Source organism: Cervus elaphus, chromosome 20, assembly GCF_910594005.1.
Source record: "Cervus elaphus chromosome 20, mCerEla1.1, whole genome shotgun sequence".
Taxonomy (NCBI): Eukaryota; Metazoa; Chordata; class Mammalia; order Artiodactyla; family Cervidae; genus Cervus; species Cervus elaphus.
The window spans coordinates 58,154,693-58,170,452 of NC_057834.1; the positions used below are offsets into that span (position 1 = coordinate 58,154,693).

Below are 15,760 nucleotides of genomic sequence, written 5' to 3' on the forward strand. Positions count from 1 at the left end.
AGCGCAGACGACTCATTCGGAGGCGACAACCCCCTCCGCCCTACTTCGGGACGCGGGGTCACCGACCGCCAAAGGGTCTGCGTCCCAGCTGCCGGTCTCTCACGCAGTCGCCGCGCCGTCTTCCTCCGAGTCCAGCTGCTCCTTTGAGCGCTAGCAGGGAGCCGGCCCACCAGGCCTGTCCCCACCGCGCCCCGGGTTGGGGCCCGCCCAGCCTACTCTCCCTTCGGCGCAGGCACCTGCCTGGCCGCCCCGCTCTGCGGGGTCCTGAGGCGCCTCGGGGAAGCGCGCCGATTGGCTGCGGCTCGGGGCTGGTGCTTGGCTCCGGCGCCGCTTGACAACCGCAGTGTGCGAGAGGCTGAGCCGAGCGGTAGCCGGCTCCGGGAGGGGCAGACGCGAGGAAGGACGGACTGACGGGCTGATGGATTGACGCGCTGAGGGCAGGAGGCAGGACCGCCGCCGAGCCCAGACCGCCGCCCTCGCGCTCCCTCTCCAGCCCGGAACCCGCCTTTTCGGGGCCCCGTCGTCTGGCCTCCCAGCCGCGTTCTCCTCCGTGGTTTCTCCGGGCTCGACCGGGAGCCCCCAGGTGAGCGACTCCTGGAGGCGGAGGCGGCGTCGGGCTGCGCCTCGGGTTGTCATGGTCACCCGTCGCCGCCGGTCACCACCCGCAGGGCGGCGACCCCAAGGGCGGCGTTCCTGGCACGGGAGAAGGGTCTTGGGTAGGCTGGGGTGCTGACTGGGTGGGGACCGGGGTCGCGGGTGAGGCCCCGGCGCCGACGGATGGGGGCCAGGCCGCGACTGGAAGCCGCCGCTCCTGAACCACACCTTTGCCTCGCTGCCAGTCGGGCTTTGCAGACGGAGCGACGCCCCTCGCCCTGGCACTGTCCGCCTTTGAGCACGGTGGGTGCCCACCTCGCTGCTGCTGTGGGGCGAGAGGGCGGCTGACGACGCTGGTTCTTTCTTCCTCGCCCCTCTGCCAAGCCTGAGCGACAGCCGAGGGGCGCGCTCCCGTCCCTTTCTGGGCACGCCTTGGCCCGGAGGAGGGGAGGGCGCTGCGGGGCTGGGGCAGCCCCGCGGGGGCCGGGTTGGGCCTTCCTGACGTCAGTGGTCAGTGGCTGCAGGCCTTTGGGGGTCTGGGCGGAGTCGGGGAGAGGGGCCGCGACTGGATTTGGAACTGGGGTTGGACCGGAGCCCCGGGGGCGCCTGCGTGGGAGAGGAGAACGGGAGCTTGTAGAACTCATAGGGTTAAGCCGCTTACTTATGTTGGGGAGAAAAGAGATTGGGGCTCCAGCTCTGGAGCGAGGCCTTGGCCGAAAAGGGGCAGAGGGGACAGGGGAAGTATTTGACCAGCATTTGATTTTTTTTTCCCCTCTCTGTACCCAGACGCGCAGTCAGTAACCACGCATGGTATCTGAGCAGAGCATTTTTGGCAACTTGGTTCTCTCTGCATAATGAGAGGAGAAGTCTTTGTTCCACCCAGATTCTTAGGTTGTGATCCTAACACTTATTTCCCTCCCCTTGTTGCTGACTTAGAGTGCTTCAAGAAGTTAATCGCACAGAGATTAACATGTAAGGCTTGAATATGCTGTAAATATTTTTTTTCCCACAGTAAATCCAAGTAGATTTTTTGTCTCCAGTGTTGGCATATGTTGCCTTGAAATTTTACTGTGATAGAATGGAGAATCGCCTAAGAGCCTATTTTCCTTTATATAGCATGTTCCTGGGTCTCATTTAGAAGGAAAATGTAATGAACAATTTTACCTTAGGTTTTAGTGGAATGATTGCTTCTACATAGGAAGGAAAAATTATTATAGTGACCAACCAATTAAGCCATAACAGTGTATTGTTAGGGGAAAACACACACACACAGACACACACACACACACACACTTGAATTTGATGCCATTATAAATATGCAGTTTTTTTGTGAAGGAATTTTAATCTGTTTTCCACCCAGTTTCCCACTTCCTAATTGTCTTTTTTTCTTTCTGAAGCCAGTACTAGGATTATATCATAAGAGAGCAGGTTACTATCCGTTCCTAGTTACATAATGTGTTCAGCTTTTTCTTGTTTGTGAAGCCCCGGTTATCAATTACATACTAAATAGCGTTTGATATGCTTGACATATGCTGCAGTTTGAGAAACACTTCAAAATAAGTGTGAAAAGATGCAGTTTTCCTTAGTAGCTTGGTAAGCTGAAAATCAGATTGCCTGGATTTAAGTTTCCCTTTGCTACTGATTGTAATCTTGGAAGAGCTGCTTACCCGAATGTTGACTAGTCTAATTTCCAGATGATAATACCTGCTTCTGTTTTAGTCTGGGAATGAGCTCTGAAGTTGAACAAAATAAAGTATTTGAAAGCACTTTGGAAACAAGATTTAAGACATCTGTTGATTACCTTTTAATAGAATGGAGCATTGACAAGATAATTACAAATTTCTGAATGATCTATTTAGTATTTCTAGGTCCAAGACCTTATTTCTTACAATGGCCTTAAAGGGCTCATAGAAACTATTAAAATGCATCTTTACTTCTTGGCAGAGGTTCTTTATTACTGTGGTGACATGGCGGAAGGGTGTGTTCTTTCTATATGTGGGTCAGGATTGCTTTCCTGGTTTCAGTAGGATGTTTTCATAGTTTAGAAAATAAGGCTATGGCCAATAACTCTTACTTGAGTTTCATTTGGTATTAAATAATTCTTAGTGTACATCATTGATTCTTGATCAAGAAATAGCTTACTTTATCCCGTCTGACCTATGGTTTTCAAATAGGAGTATTCAAGATAAGCTGAAATGTGCCAAGAAGTAAGTCTGTGTCCACAGAATATGACACACATTTATGGAATTGTCATCAATTTCCCTTGAAGACTTGGATAAAAAATAGTTTTTTAAAAAATATTAAACAGAAGATGTATGGAGAATGTAATAATGACACTAATTTCTAAGGTAAAATTCAAAGAAATTTTATGTTTACAGGCTCTGTGGGTTCAGTTTCTTTTGTCATTTTAGAGAACGTTTTAGAAGAATTGCCTTAGGCTTACTCAGCTAATGGATGAGAGATTACTTCATAGGACAGGAAATAAGTTGAGTTCACTTTCTGAAACTTTGACATTAGGCTCCAGGTTACTTGAATCCTAACTATCCTCTCTTGTTTTCACCCCTATACAGGCCTGAACGTTATAATGGAAAGGTCACAGGATTTTAGACACAGTTGTCCTATTCTTGCTTCTGCACTTTTTGCAGTGTGACCTGAGACAAGTAACTAACATCTCAGAGTATTAGTGTTATCCTAGGTAAAATGAAGTTGGAAAGTTGTAAGAATTAATACAGATGATGTATGGGAGTATTTAGCACAGGACCTGACATCGTGGCTGCACAATAAATGTTCGCATGTTTTTCCCTTCCCATCTCTGCATGTTAGGATATTAACAATCCTTCAGACACATTTTTAGCAAGACACCTCATTATTCCTCTCAAATTCCATGGAATTTTGTCATTTTTTATGTTACTGTTTATATTTTATGTATAATGTTTTTGTACAGAAGACTTGAATCCAGGTTATAAATCCAGGTCTTCAGGTTATAAATCCATTGCTGACCCTTGTCTGAGAATACTTTTTTTTTTTGCCATTTAATTTTGAGACCATTACATTGAATAGCCAAAACTTACATATTTCAACTGAGTTTTCTTTTTCTTTTGAATTTGTTTTAGTTTGAGTAAAAAGATACTGTTACATAATACCACGCCCTCCTTTATAAGCCCTTTTGTGTTTTATCTTCTTGTTCACCATAGTAACTCAATCCTTATAACCCAGGGGTGCAGCATGATGCTGGCACGTGGTACACACAAGTATTTTTAAATGAATACTTAAACCATGTGTTTCTACAAGTAGGAGTCTCTCAATGTGGCATCTTTAACAGTCGATTTAATCAGGATTCCCAATGTTTTAAAATTACACCTAGTTTTTTTTTTAAAAAAACAAGGTAAACTTTTTCCAGATTAAATTTTTATATTTTATTCACAGAACAGTAGCTCCTCCAGAAAATTTTCGAGAAGATCCCCTGGAGAAGGGAATGGCAACCCACTCCAGTATTCTTGCCTGGAAAATTCCATGGACAGAGGAGCCTGGCAGGCTACAGACCATGGGGTCACAAAGAGTCAGACATGACTGAGTGACTAACACATATAACACACAACTCTTCCAAAGCATGGTATTTGCAGGCCTTTTGACACATTGTCTGAGGACCTTGTCCTTACCTTATGAGTTCTAAAGGGGAAGAAATTTACATCGCACCAATCACATGCATGTCACTATTAGGAAGTTGATCTCATTTTACAGGTTAGCACTATTTTAGAGAAAAAGTACTACATGAAAAATGGCATAAAACTTTTATACTATTTATAGTTGATGCATTTGATTCAAATAATGAATTCAAATAACTCATTCGAGAAATGAATGAAATGCTATGACTAAGTGCCAAGTTTTTTGAAACCTATTGAAAAAGAAAATGGAACTTATATAAAAATCTTTGAGAAAGCTTTATAGAACTGAGCTAAAATTGATGCCTTAATGTCCATTTTGATTTAACATTTTTCCTTTCTTCGCTTCCAGTTTTATTCAGATATCATTGACAAACAGCACTGGATAAATTTAAGGTGTACATAATAATTTGACTTGCATACATTATGAAATAATTACAAGTTTAGTGAACATCCATCATTTCATACAGATACAAAATTTTATAAATAGGAAAAAGCATTTTCCCTTGTGATGAGAACTCTTAGGATTTACTCTCAACAACTTTCCTGTATAATATTGTCGTTGTTTAGTTGCTAAGTTGTGTCCGACTCTTTGTGACTGCATGGACTGTAGCCCACCAGCCTCCTCTGTCCATGGGATTTCCCAGGCAGGAATACTGGAGTGGGTTGCCATTTCCTTCTCCAGAAGGTCTTCCTCCCCAGGGATCAAACCCAGGTCTCCCGCATTGCAGGCAGATTCGTTACTATTTGAGCCATCAGGGAAGCCCCCTGTTTAATATACAGCGGTGTTAATTATTTTTATCATATAGTACATTAAATTCCTAGTTCTTGTTATAACTGGGAGTTTTTACCTTTTGATAGCCTTCATCCAATTCTCCTTTCTCCTGCTCCTTACCTCTGATAACCACAAATCTGGTCTCTTTTTCTAAGAGTTTGTTTTTGAAGTATAATTTTTGAAGACTATGTAAGTTCATGTTACATAACATAGCGATTTGATATTTCTATACATTTCAAAATGATCACCATGATAAGTCTAGTCACAATATGTCACTCTATAGAGACATCACATATTAATAGTTATTGTCTATAGTCCCCACACTGTACATTTCATACCCATGACTCATTTATTTTGAAACTGAAAATTTGTACCTCTTAATTTCCCTCACCTGTCTCTTCCTCCCCTCACAGGCTTCCTCTCTGGCAACCACCTGTTTGTTCTCTGTATGTATAACTGTTTCTGTTTTGTTTTTGTTTGTTCCACATAGAAGTGAAATTATTCAGTATTTACTTTTCTCTAACTTATTTCACTTAGCATAATACCCTGTAGGTCCATCCTTGTTGTTACAAATGGCAAGATTTCATTTGTCTTTTTTTTTAAGATTTATTTATTTATTTTTATTATTTTTTTTTTATTTTATATTTGGCTGTGCTGGGTGTTCATTGCTGCTCAAGGGCTTTCTCTAGTTGTGGCAAGTGGAAGCTACTCTTCATTGTGGTGCATGGGCTTCTCCTTGCAGTGGCTTCTTTTGTTGCAGAACACAGGCTGTAGTGCAGGATCCTCGGTAGTTGTGGTGCTTCGGCTCAGTGGTTGTGGCTTGTGAGCTTGGTTGCTCCACGGCATGTGGAGTCTTCCCTGACCAGGGATAGAACCCGTGTCCCCTGTATTGACAGGTGGATTCTTAACCACTGGACCACCAGGGAAACCTTTCATTCACTGTTTTGGCTGAGTAATATTCTGTTGTGTATATGTGTGTGTATACCACCTCTTTCTCCATCTCTTAGTGTGCACTTAGGTTGCTCTCCTGTCTTACTTTTGTAAATAATGCAGCAATGAGCGTAGGGGTTCTTATATTTTTTTCTAACTAGTGTCTTCATTTTTTTCAGATAAATATCCAGGAGTGGAATTGCTGGGTCCTATGGTAGTTCTATTTTTAAATTTTTGAGGAATCTGTTTACTATTTTCCATAGTGTCTGTACCAGTTTACATTCCCGCCTGCAGTTCACAAGGGTTCTGTGTTTTCTGTATCCTTGCCAACAGGTGTTATTTGTTATCTTTTTCAGTAATAATCATCCTGACATGTGTGAGGATGTCACTGGTTTTGATTAGTATTTCCCTGATGATTAGTTGAGCATCTTTTCATTCCAGTCTGTATGTCTTTGGGAAAATATGTTTAAATCTTTTGCCCATTTTTAAAATTGGGTTGTTCATTTTTTGATGTTTTATGAGTTCTTTGCATATTTTGGATATTAACCCCTTGCTATATATATTGTTTGAACATTTTTCCAAATTTTGCTTTTTAAAAAATATTATTTTGAGAGCTTGGAAATAGAATTGGGTTGGTTTTCTTTCTAACTTTAGGAAAAGCATTTGAAATGAAATTCTGGGAAGTACAAAAACAGTATCTCACAAATAGATGATGTAAAGCAACTTTAGGTGTCCAGTTGTGCTTGTATAGTACCCACATTGTGGAAATTGTTAATTTCACTGTGTACAGTTGTTGACCAGAAGGAGGGAGTATTGTGTTCTGGAGGGAGTATTGTGTTCTGTTTTAGGTACTTTAAAGTGAGGTTAACAATTGTTCAGAGGAGAATGACTAGTGTAGGGAATCTGGAAGTTATGTGAAGGTTGGTTGAAGGAAGTAGGGGAATAGACATGAGGATTGTCAGACTCAAATGTGTAAGTTTTTAACATAACAAATTTTTATTGTGCTGACCCTGAAGACATACCTAGATGAAAGTAGATTTCAATGCAATATTGGAAAACAAAATAAAATGCCTTTTTATACTTGTGAAAAATTGGAGGGATTCTGCATTAGCTATTGCTGTGTAACAAATTACCCCCAATCTAAGTGGCTTAAAGCAACAAATATTCACCTTACTGTTTCTGGAGGTCAGGAATCTGGGCCGTCCCAGCTGGGAGCCTCTGATCTTAGGTCTCTAGTGAGGTTGCAGTTAAGCTTCTCTAGGAGCTATGGTCTCACCTGAAAGCTAGGCTGGGAAATGAGCTCCTTCCAAGCTCGGTGACTTGGACCTCTGTTCCTTGTTGGACTGAGGGCTTCCATGCTTCACAGACTGCTGACTGAAGACTTTCTTCAGTTCTTCGTTACTTGGATCTTTCCACAAGGTTTCTTCATGATGTGGCAGCTGACTTCCCCCAGAGAGAGCAGTTTGAGAGAGGGCACACACCTGCTCTTGGAATGGATGTTACCATCTCTTTATAAATCTTGGAAGTGACACCCCAACACTTCCAGTCTGCACTTGGGTACAAGTGAGTTACTAAATCCAGTCCACACTCAAGGGCCAGGGACTACAAAAGGATGTAAAAACGATAGTAGTCTCACTGGTGACTGTTTTGGAGACTGAGACAGGTACCTTGGGTGGGGTATAGAAATTTTCTGTCATTGGAGGCGTTTATGTAGACATTGGCGGACCATCTGTCAGAGATGTGTTCAGATATTCTGTACTAAAAAAGAGAGTGGACAAAGGTACCTCCCAGCTTAATTCTATGATAAGTTTATAAATGCTAAGGAAGTAGAAAAGCTAAGGATGGAAAACTTAATTAAGTGGGTAGTTATATAGTATATATGCTATTGTATTTCTTTCAGTAGTTAATGCTTATATATTTGTGGTTTTTTTAGTACGTTTTCAAGTTTTTGTGACTTAGTACATTTTCTTAATGTTTCTAAATATTCTGCAGTATAGTAGATACAGTTATATACCTACTGACAAACTGTTTTTTCTATGTTCAGTTTTTGAAGCATACTCAAATATCTTAAGTTCTACCTTTCTCATTGAAAACAAGTGTGGGAATAAAAAAAGACATAAAGGCTAATTTTAATCTATTTTACAAAGATTACCTTGTCTTTAGGTGTGACGGAAAACTATACTAGAGATAGTTATATTTCATTATATAATGAAAAGTGAAATTGTGTTCTTAGATAAAGCATCTCTTTTACCACAAATAAGGTAAAACACACAAATAAGTAAATAAAGAATACTATATAAATTTATATGAATAGTCACTTTGATCTTAATTGATAAGCATTAATTTGTGATTAGGATTTTAAATTAATTTTTATTAAAATATTACTCTTAAAAACATTCTGCCTATCTTTTTTTTCCCTATCTTTTTTACATGTGTTTTTATAGGTTGAAATTTTACTTAATAAACATTTGAATTTTTACCATAAGCTGCTATGATAATTTAAGGAATAAACCATTTAAAACTTTTTTAATTCTTTGCAAGATTAATACCTAAAACTTTTGACTCCAAGTCAGGAGACCTTGAGTTTCTTATGCTTCAGTTCAGTTCATTTGCTCAGTCATGTCCGACTCTTTGCGACCCCATGAATCGCAGCATGCCAGGCCTCCCTGTCCATCACCAACTCCCGGAGTTTACTCAAACTCATGTCCATCGAGTCGGTGATGCCATCCAGCCATCTCATCCTCTGACGTCCCCTTCTCCTCCTGCCCCCAGTCCCTCCCAGTGTCAGGGTCTTTTCCAGTGCTTAGCTCTGCCTAATGTCCAATAATAATTCTGTAGTCAAGTGGTGGCATTGTTTCTCATTAGTAAGTAAGATTCACATTTTGAATAGTTCTAAAGAAGTTACTTGCTTTGGTCTGACCAAACTTACCCCCCCCTCCATGTTTCTCTTGAAATCCATGACACAATTTATGAACTTTATTATTGGAAAAGTGTTAAGTCTGAGACTGGAGAACTCAGCAGAGGTCCAGTAGACCTTAAACCTCCTGAACCATGTTGTAAACAAGTGATCTAAAACAGTGTATTATTATTAATATTTTGCCACACCCGTGTGGCATGTGGGAGCTCCCAGACTAGGGAGGGAGCCCATGTCCCCTGCATTGGGAGCATAGAGTCAACCACTGGACTGCCAGGGAGGTCCCTAAAAAAGTATATTATTTAAAAATAAAACAAATTTTTCACATACTTCCTTTTTAGATCTAAAATTCTTATGCTTTAAATTAGCACCATAAGTTTGCTTTTGGTCGTGCTCCAAAAACTAAGTTATGTTCAGCAGCAAAGCATTGTAGCAGCACACTATTGAAATTTATCTAGTTTCTTCTTCCTCTTCTGGGGTGGTATCTAAAAGTATTCAGAATGATACAGCATTTGACATACTATTGTCTTTTGTTCTGCAGTACAGCCTGTAACAAAACCAGGCTGTCCTGAACCCCTGGTAGTAGAATTATTTACCTTTATCCCAAGAAGGTTGGGAAAGCACCAGAATCTGCATGTGGAGTGTGCCCAGGCCAACTTCCAAGGAATTCATGCTGTGAGACCTGAAGCTCTTACGAAAGTCAGTGAAAGTTGCTTAAGTCTTGTCTGACGCTTTGTGACCCCATGGACTATACAGTCCATGGAATTCTCCAGGCCAGAATACTGGAGTGGGTTGCCATTTCCTTCCCCAGGGGATCTTCCCAACCCAGGGATCGAACCCAGGTCTCCCACATTGCAGGCTTATGAGGTTGTCTAAAAAGTATAGACCAACATGTAGTGGTTCCATATGTGCTGCATGTGTTTGTGACAGGATTAAATGCACTTTCCTTATCGAGGAGTAGAAAATTGTTGTGAAAGTATTGAAAACACAAACCAGAGTCAGAAAGCTAAATTAAAAAATGAAGCTTTTTTGAGTAATAAAAAGATCAAAAAGACGTAAAAAATTTTTTAAATAAATAAAATTTATTTAGACTTCCTCATATTCGATATGGTTTTTCAAAGGTACTTTGAAATCTGTTTTCTTTTAAAGTCGAAAGTTAAATGGCTGAGGGGCTCCCCTGATAGCTCAGTGGTAAAGAATCCACCTGCAGTGCAGGAGACACAGGAGACGTGGGCTCGATCCCGGGGCTGGGAAGCTCCCCTGGAGGAGGGCATGGCAACCCGCTCCAGTAGTTTTGCTTGGAGAATCCCATGGAGAGAGGAACCTGGCGGGCTACAGTCCATAGGGTCGCAAAGAGTCCGACACGGCTGAAGCGACTGAGCACGCATAGATGCAAACAGCTAAACTCTAGAGTTCTTTCGATCTAGATTTTTTTTTTCATTTTGGAGGTTTCCTTCCCTCCTGTCATTTTCAATACTGCTTGTTTTTTGATGGCAGTACTCATTTGGATAACATTATTTAAAAATTACCTGGAGTTTTAAGTAAAGGTTAGGAAGTATATTTTACTAGATGTGGATAGATCTTTTAAAATAAAAAAAGTAATCTTTAAATTCATTTTAGTTTCTTACACAGTTGAGCTAATTTGTCTCTCTAGCTAAAAGGGTATGTCTAAAACTCTGATTAGATTGTTGTTAATGTAGACTTCTAGCTTATTTACCCACCCTATTAGCATTGTTTAATAGAAAAACAATATGAAAAATGATAGAACTATGGACCTCTTGGAATAATTTTTTATATTATTGGAGTTCGATGAAGGTTTTTCATTTTGGCATATTTAGATGACTGTGTATCCATTTTATGTTTTTCCTCGTTTTTGTATTGTTGCCCTTTCTTTTCTTGGAAATCAATGTGATACAATAGAAAGAACTTTAGTCAACTTGTGGTTCCAGTCTTGTCCTAGAGTTTTTGTCTACAGTCTTTTCTTCCTTCCTTCTCTCCCTTTCTGTTTCTGTTTCTGTGTCTCTCTTTGCCTATCCTCTCTGTCTCTGTATTTCTGTCTTTCTCAGTCAAAAATTCTAATTTTCATTGTTACAAAGCTTAGGTTTGGGATTGGGGAGGAGGACGCAATTTCTTGCCTGTCAGAGTAAGGCAACACAGATGTTTTAGGGAATTAATGAAAAAATTGATCTGAAAATTAATCTAAGTATATATATTTGCCTCCTTTTTACCCCTTTGTTTTTTGTTACACAGTTAAATAGGTTCCTTCAGTTACTTTTAAGAAATTTCTTGGATGGCATTGACATCAATGTTGATATCAGAATTTATGTTCTGACATGTTTCTGAAAGAAGTATTCAGCTGCTAGTGAGATGTTCAGCCTTAATATAAATGCTGGCTGAAGTTTTTGACCATACAAAGCTTTGTGTCTTCATCTGTAAAATGGAGATAACATTGTCAATCTTATGATTGATATAAAGATCAATTAAGCAATATAAGATCCTACAATAGTTTTTGTGCCCAATAGTTTTTGCATTGTAAATGTAGCAGTTAATCCTGTCTTTGGACTTTCCTTGTGGCTCAGATGGTAAAGAATCTGCCTGCAATGCGGGGGACTTGGGTTTGATCCCTGGGTTGGGAAGATCCCCTGGAGAAGGGAATGGCTACCCACTCCAGTATTCTGGCCTGGAGAATTCCATGGACAGAGGAACTTGGCACACTATGGTCCATGTGGTTGGGATTCTTCTGTACCTGGTACCTTGATATAGAACTTTTGAGATCTAATTTTGTGATTTTTTTTTTCATTTTCATAGTTTTTTCTGTTAAAACTTTTATTTATATAAGAAATGTATGTATAATTAATACATGAATATATATTGGTTATAAATCATTCAGATGATTTGAATGATGAAGAGTAAAAGAATCTTCCTTCAATCCTTTCCTTTCCTGGTTCCCTGCCCTCCATCCAATCTCATTCTTCTTTTCAGAGGTAACCTCTCTGAACAGTTTGATATGTATCCCTCCAGCCTCTCTTTTTCATTTATTAGATACAGAATACTACGCTCTCCCTTTTAAAAGAGATAAATAGGCCTATTTATATTCATCGATTTATCAAGTATTTGTTGATAGCTGTATTTTTCTGTAATGTTTCTTTTTATTGTTAAGGTACAGTAGATCTACATCACTGCAGTAGTATTCTATAATATGAATTTACCAAAAATTAACAATTCTCCTATTGATGAGAGCTCAGGTCATTTCTAATTTTTCTCTCTTACAAACAGATCTTAAGGAACATCTTTGTATATGTTCAGTTCAGTTCATTTCAGTTGCTCAGTCGTGTCCGACTCTTTGCAACCCCATGAACCACAGCACGCCAGGCCTCCCTGTCATCACCAACTCCCAGAGTCCACCCAAATCCATGTCCATTGTGTTGGTGATGCCATCCAACCATCTCATTCTCTGTAGTCCCCTTCTCCTCCTGCCCTCAATCTTTCCCAGCATCAGGGTCTTTTCAATGAGTCAGTTCTTTGCATCAGGGGGTCAAAGTTTTGGAGTTTCAGCTTCAACATCAGTCCTTCCAATGAACACCCAGGACTGATCTCCTTTAGGATGGACTGGTTGGATCTCCTTGCAGTCCAAGGGACTCTCAAGAGTCTTCTCCAACACAACAGTTCAAAAGCATCAGTTCTTCAGTGCTCAGCCCTCTTTATAGTCCAACTCTCACATCCATACATGACCACTGGAAAAACCATAGCCTTGACTAGATGGACCTTTGTTGGCAAAGTAATGTCTCTGCTTTTTAATATGCTGTCTAGGTTGGTCATAACTTTCCTTCCAAGAAGTAAGCGTCTTTTAATTTTATGGCTGCAATCACCATCTGCAGTGATTTTGGAGCCCTCAAAAATAAAGTCAGTCACTGTTTCCACTGTTTCCCATTTATTTGCCATGAAGTGATGGGACTGGATGCCATGATCTTAGTTTTCTGAATGTTGAGTTTTAAGCCAGCTTTTTCACTCTCCTCTTTTACCTTCATCAGGGGCTCTTTAGTTCTTCACTTTCTGCCATAAGGGTGGTGTCATCTGCATATCTGAGGTTATTGATATTTCTCCCAGCAATCTTGATTCCAACTTGTGCTTCTTCCAGCCAGCGTTTCTCATGATGTACTCTGCATATAAGTTAAATAAGCAGAGTGACAATATACAGCCTTGATGTACTCCTTTTCCTATTTGGAACCAGTCTGTTGTTCCATGTCCAGTTCTCACTGTTGCTTCCTGACCTGCATACAGGTTTCTCAAGAGGCAGGTGGCCTGGTATTCCCATCTCGTTCAGAATTTTCCACACTTTATTGTGAGCCACACAGTCAAAGGCTTTGGCATGGTCAGTAAAGCAGAAATAGATGTTTTTCTGGAACTCTCTTGCTTTTTTGATGATTCAACGAATGTTGGCAATTTGATCGCTGGTTCCTCTGCCTTTTCTAAAACCAGCTTGAACTTCTGGAAGTTCACGGTTCAAGTATTGTATATGTATCTTTGTATATATTTGTATATTTTTGCAGAATGGGTTCCTAGAAATAGAATTGGAATTGGTGAGTCAAAGAGTATATGCATTTAAAATTTTCATAGATGAAAATTTCATGCTGTCAAATTCTCTCTCCAAAAGTCTGTCCCAATTTATATTCTTTCTTTCATTATGTATTTTAAAAGATTTTTGGTCATACCGTGCGGCGTATGGAATCTTGTTTCCACGACTGGGGTCTGAACCCTGCCCACTGTGGTGGAAACATGGACTCCTAACCACTGGATCCCCGGGGAGGTCCCCAATCTATATTCTTAACCCAGTGTGTGTGAAGGGGCATTTACTCACACTCTTGCCAACTCTGGATACTATCAGGTCTTTTAAATTTTGCCATTGTTGGTATCTTATTTTAGTATTACTAGTGAAGTTGAACATCTTTCCATCGATTTTTTTGGTTATTTTTAGTGCTGTGAATTGTTCAGCTGGAATTTTGGGGGAGATACTGATTTGAAGATGCTATTTTTATGTTCTGGATGGTAATCTTTTAACGGTTTGTATTATATTTGGTCCTTGTCCCTTATCTATTATCTTGTTCATGGCAACTTCTGTTAAATGGAAGATTTACATATACGTTTTTAGTGCCAAATTTGGCAGATTTTAAATTTACCTTTTCTGGTTTTTATGTGACTGAATTACACAGCATGTGTCTACCTATCTTGTACATTTTTTTAGTATTAGTAATGAAATGTATTTAAAAAATATTTGTGGGTTTGAATATGAAAATAATACAAATACTTTTATCTCATAAAGAATGATTGAAATAATACTTGAATAGAATCTGAGAAGAGGGTCTCAGTTTATGAAAAAAATACAAATCATTCTGAAATGTTATTGCTTTATTATATAAATAATGAATACATTATATTCCTTATATGTCTAATTATTTCCAGTTATTTGCAATGGGAAAGTCATTATGTTTCATGTGTATGTTGTTTTAGTCGCTCAGTTGTGTCTGATCCATTGCGACTCCATGGACTGTAGTCTGCCAGGCTCTTCTGTCCATGGGGATTCTCTAGGCAAGAATACTGGAGTGGGTAGCCTATCCCTTCTCCAGGGGATCTTCCTGACTTAGGAATTGAACCAGGGTCTCCTGCAGTGCAGGCAGATTCTTTACCAGCTGAGTTACCAGGGAATATGTGTTTCATATGTAATATTTAAATTATACATATAATATAAAATTTCATATAAAATATTTAAAATTTTTGGAATAGGTAATAATTGCACATGGTCTAAAATCAAAAAGGTACAAAAGGGTGTATAGTGACACCATTTTTCTTCTTTATTATCCATTCCATTTCTGTTCTTTATTATCCATTTTTCCCTCTTGGAGACAACCAGTTTTATCAGTTTCTTGTTCTGTTGCCAGAGATATTTTATGCATATATACAACGTATTTTTATGTTAATTGATTCTTTTCTTTTTTTAGCTATATAAAGCTGCACCTGCTTTAAATGTAATTTGTTCTTCAGGCTAAAAATCATTCACAGTTCCAGAAGGTAAATTAAAATAATTGATGAATAGAGAACAGCTGTCAGCAGTAAGAAGGGACACATGCTGCATCCATGCTAGCTGATTAGTAGACATGACAGGGCCTTGCAGTTAGAAGGGCTTTTCTTTTGTTTATTTAAATGATCTAAAACAAATCTTTCTTTTCTCTTGTTAAACTGACTTTAGAATCAGAGACTTCTGATTATTCCAGAGTTGATATTTCTCCCTAAGAAAATATACTTCCTGTTATTGAAATTTGAGTTAAAACAAATGTAAAACTTGAAGGGAAATCATAGAAATTAGACAAACTAAGTAACCCTCTTATTTTATGTGTGAAGAAATTGAGGCCAGTAGAAATGAAATGACTTGCAATGTCACATTGATATTCCTGAAGGACCAGATATTTGCAGTTAAGTAATCTGGCAGCAGCATGGGTTTTTGGAATGCTCTTTTATTTAAGAGCTAGGAAGTTTTTTCCTCCCTCTTCTTTTTTTTTTTTTTTTTTTTAAAGAAGTTACAGTAGTCTTACTTTGCAGTTTGATATTTTATAAAAAATCTTCATAGTACTTCATTTCCTCATCTGCGTTTTTGCCTGTAAACTGGAATGGTAAAGCACTATTGTTCAGCGTTAGGCACTCTGTAATTCTTGGAAAGTTAAAAGAAAGCGGTGTTTATTGTTTAGGATGGGGATAGGGATAAGTGGAGCCTTTCTTAAACACTTTTTTTCTTGACTATAAAATATTTAATGGATGTGCCCTAATTCCCTTAATCTTATGCTTTTGAATCATTCTTAGCCTTCTGCATTTTCTTCCTTCCTAATTTGTATT

At 39.4% G+C, this 15,760-nt stretch overlaps 2 protein-coding genes across 3 annotated transcripts in view; one reads left to right on the forward strand and one right to left on the reverse strand.

Annotated features, from left to right (window-relative positions):
• Positions 1 to 62: 62 nt before the first annotated feature.
• On the reverse strand, positions 63 to 2,522 carry LOC122676745 (translation initiation factor IF-2-like). The gene is made up of 3 exons (XM_043876330.1): positions 2,484 to 2,522; positions 823 to 1,092; positions 63 to 693 (listed from the first exon to the last, which is right to left on the reverse strand). Exons 1-3 carry the CDS (start codon positions 2,520 to 2,522, stop codon positions 151 to 153), a joined length of 852 nt encoding a protein of 283 aa, XP_043732265.1. The 3' UTR covers positions 63 to 150.
• The window catches only part of WDR47 (WD repeat domain 47), a 61,466-nt gene continuing 46,162 nt past the window's right edge, over positions 457 to 15,760 (forward strand). The window contains exon 1 of one of the 2 annotated variants that reach the window (XM_043876951.1): positions 457 to 583. Coding sequence is in view for 1 of the 2 variants with exons in the window: in XM_043876948.1 (XP_043732883.1) it covers positions 2,910 to 2,942 (33 nt within the window). In the remaining variant the exon portion in view is untranslated. Of the gene's footprint in view, positions 584 to 2,768; positions 2,943 to 15,760 lie in introns of those variants that run through there. The other variant, XM_043876948.1, reaches the window with a different exon arrangement.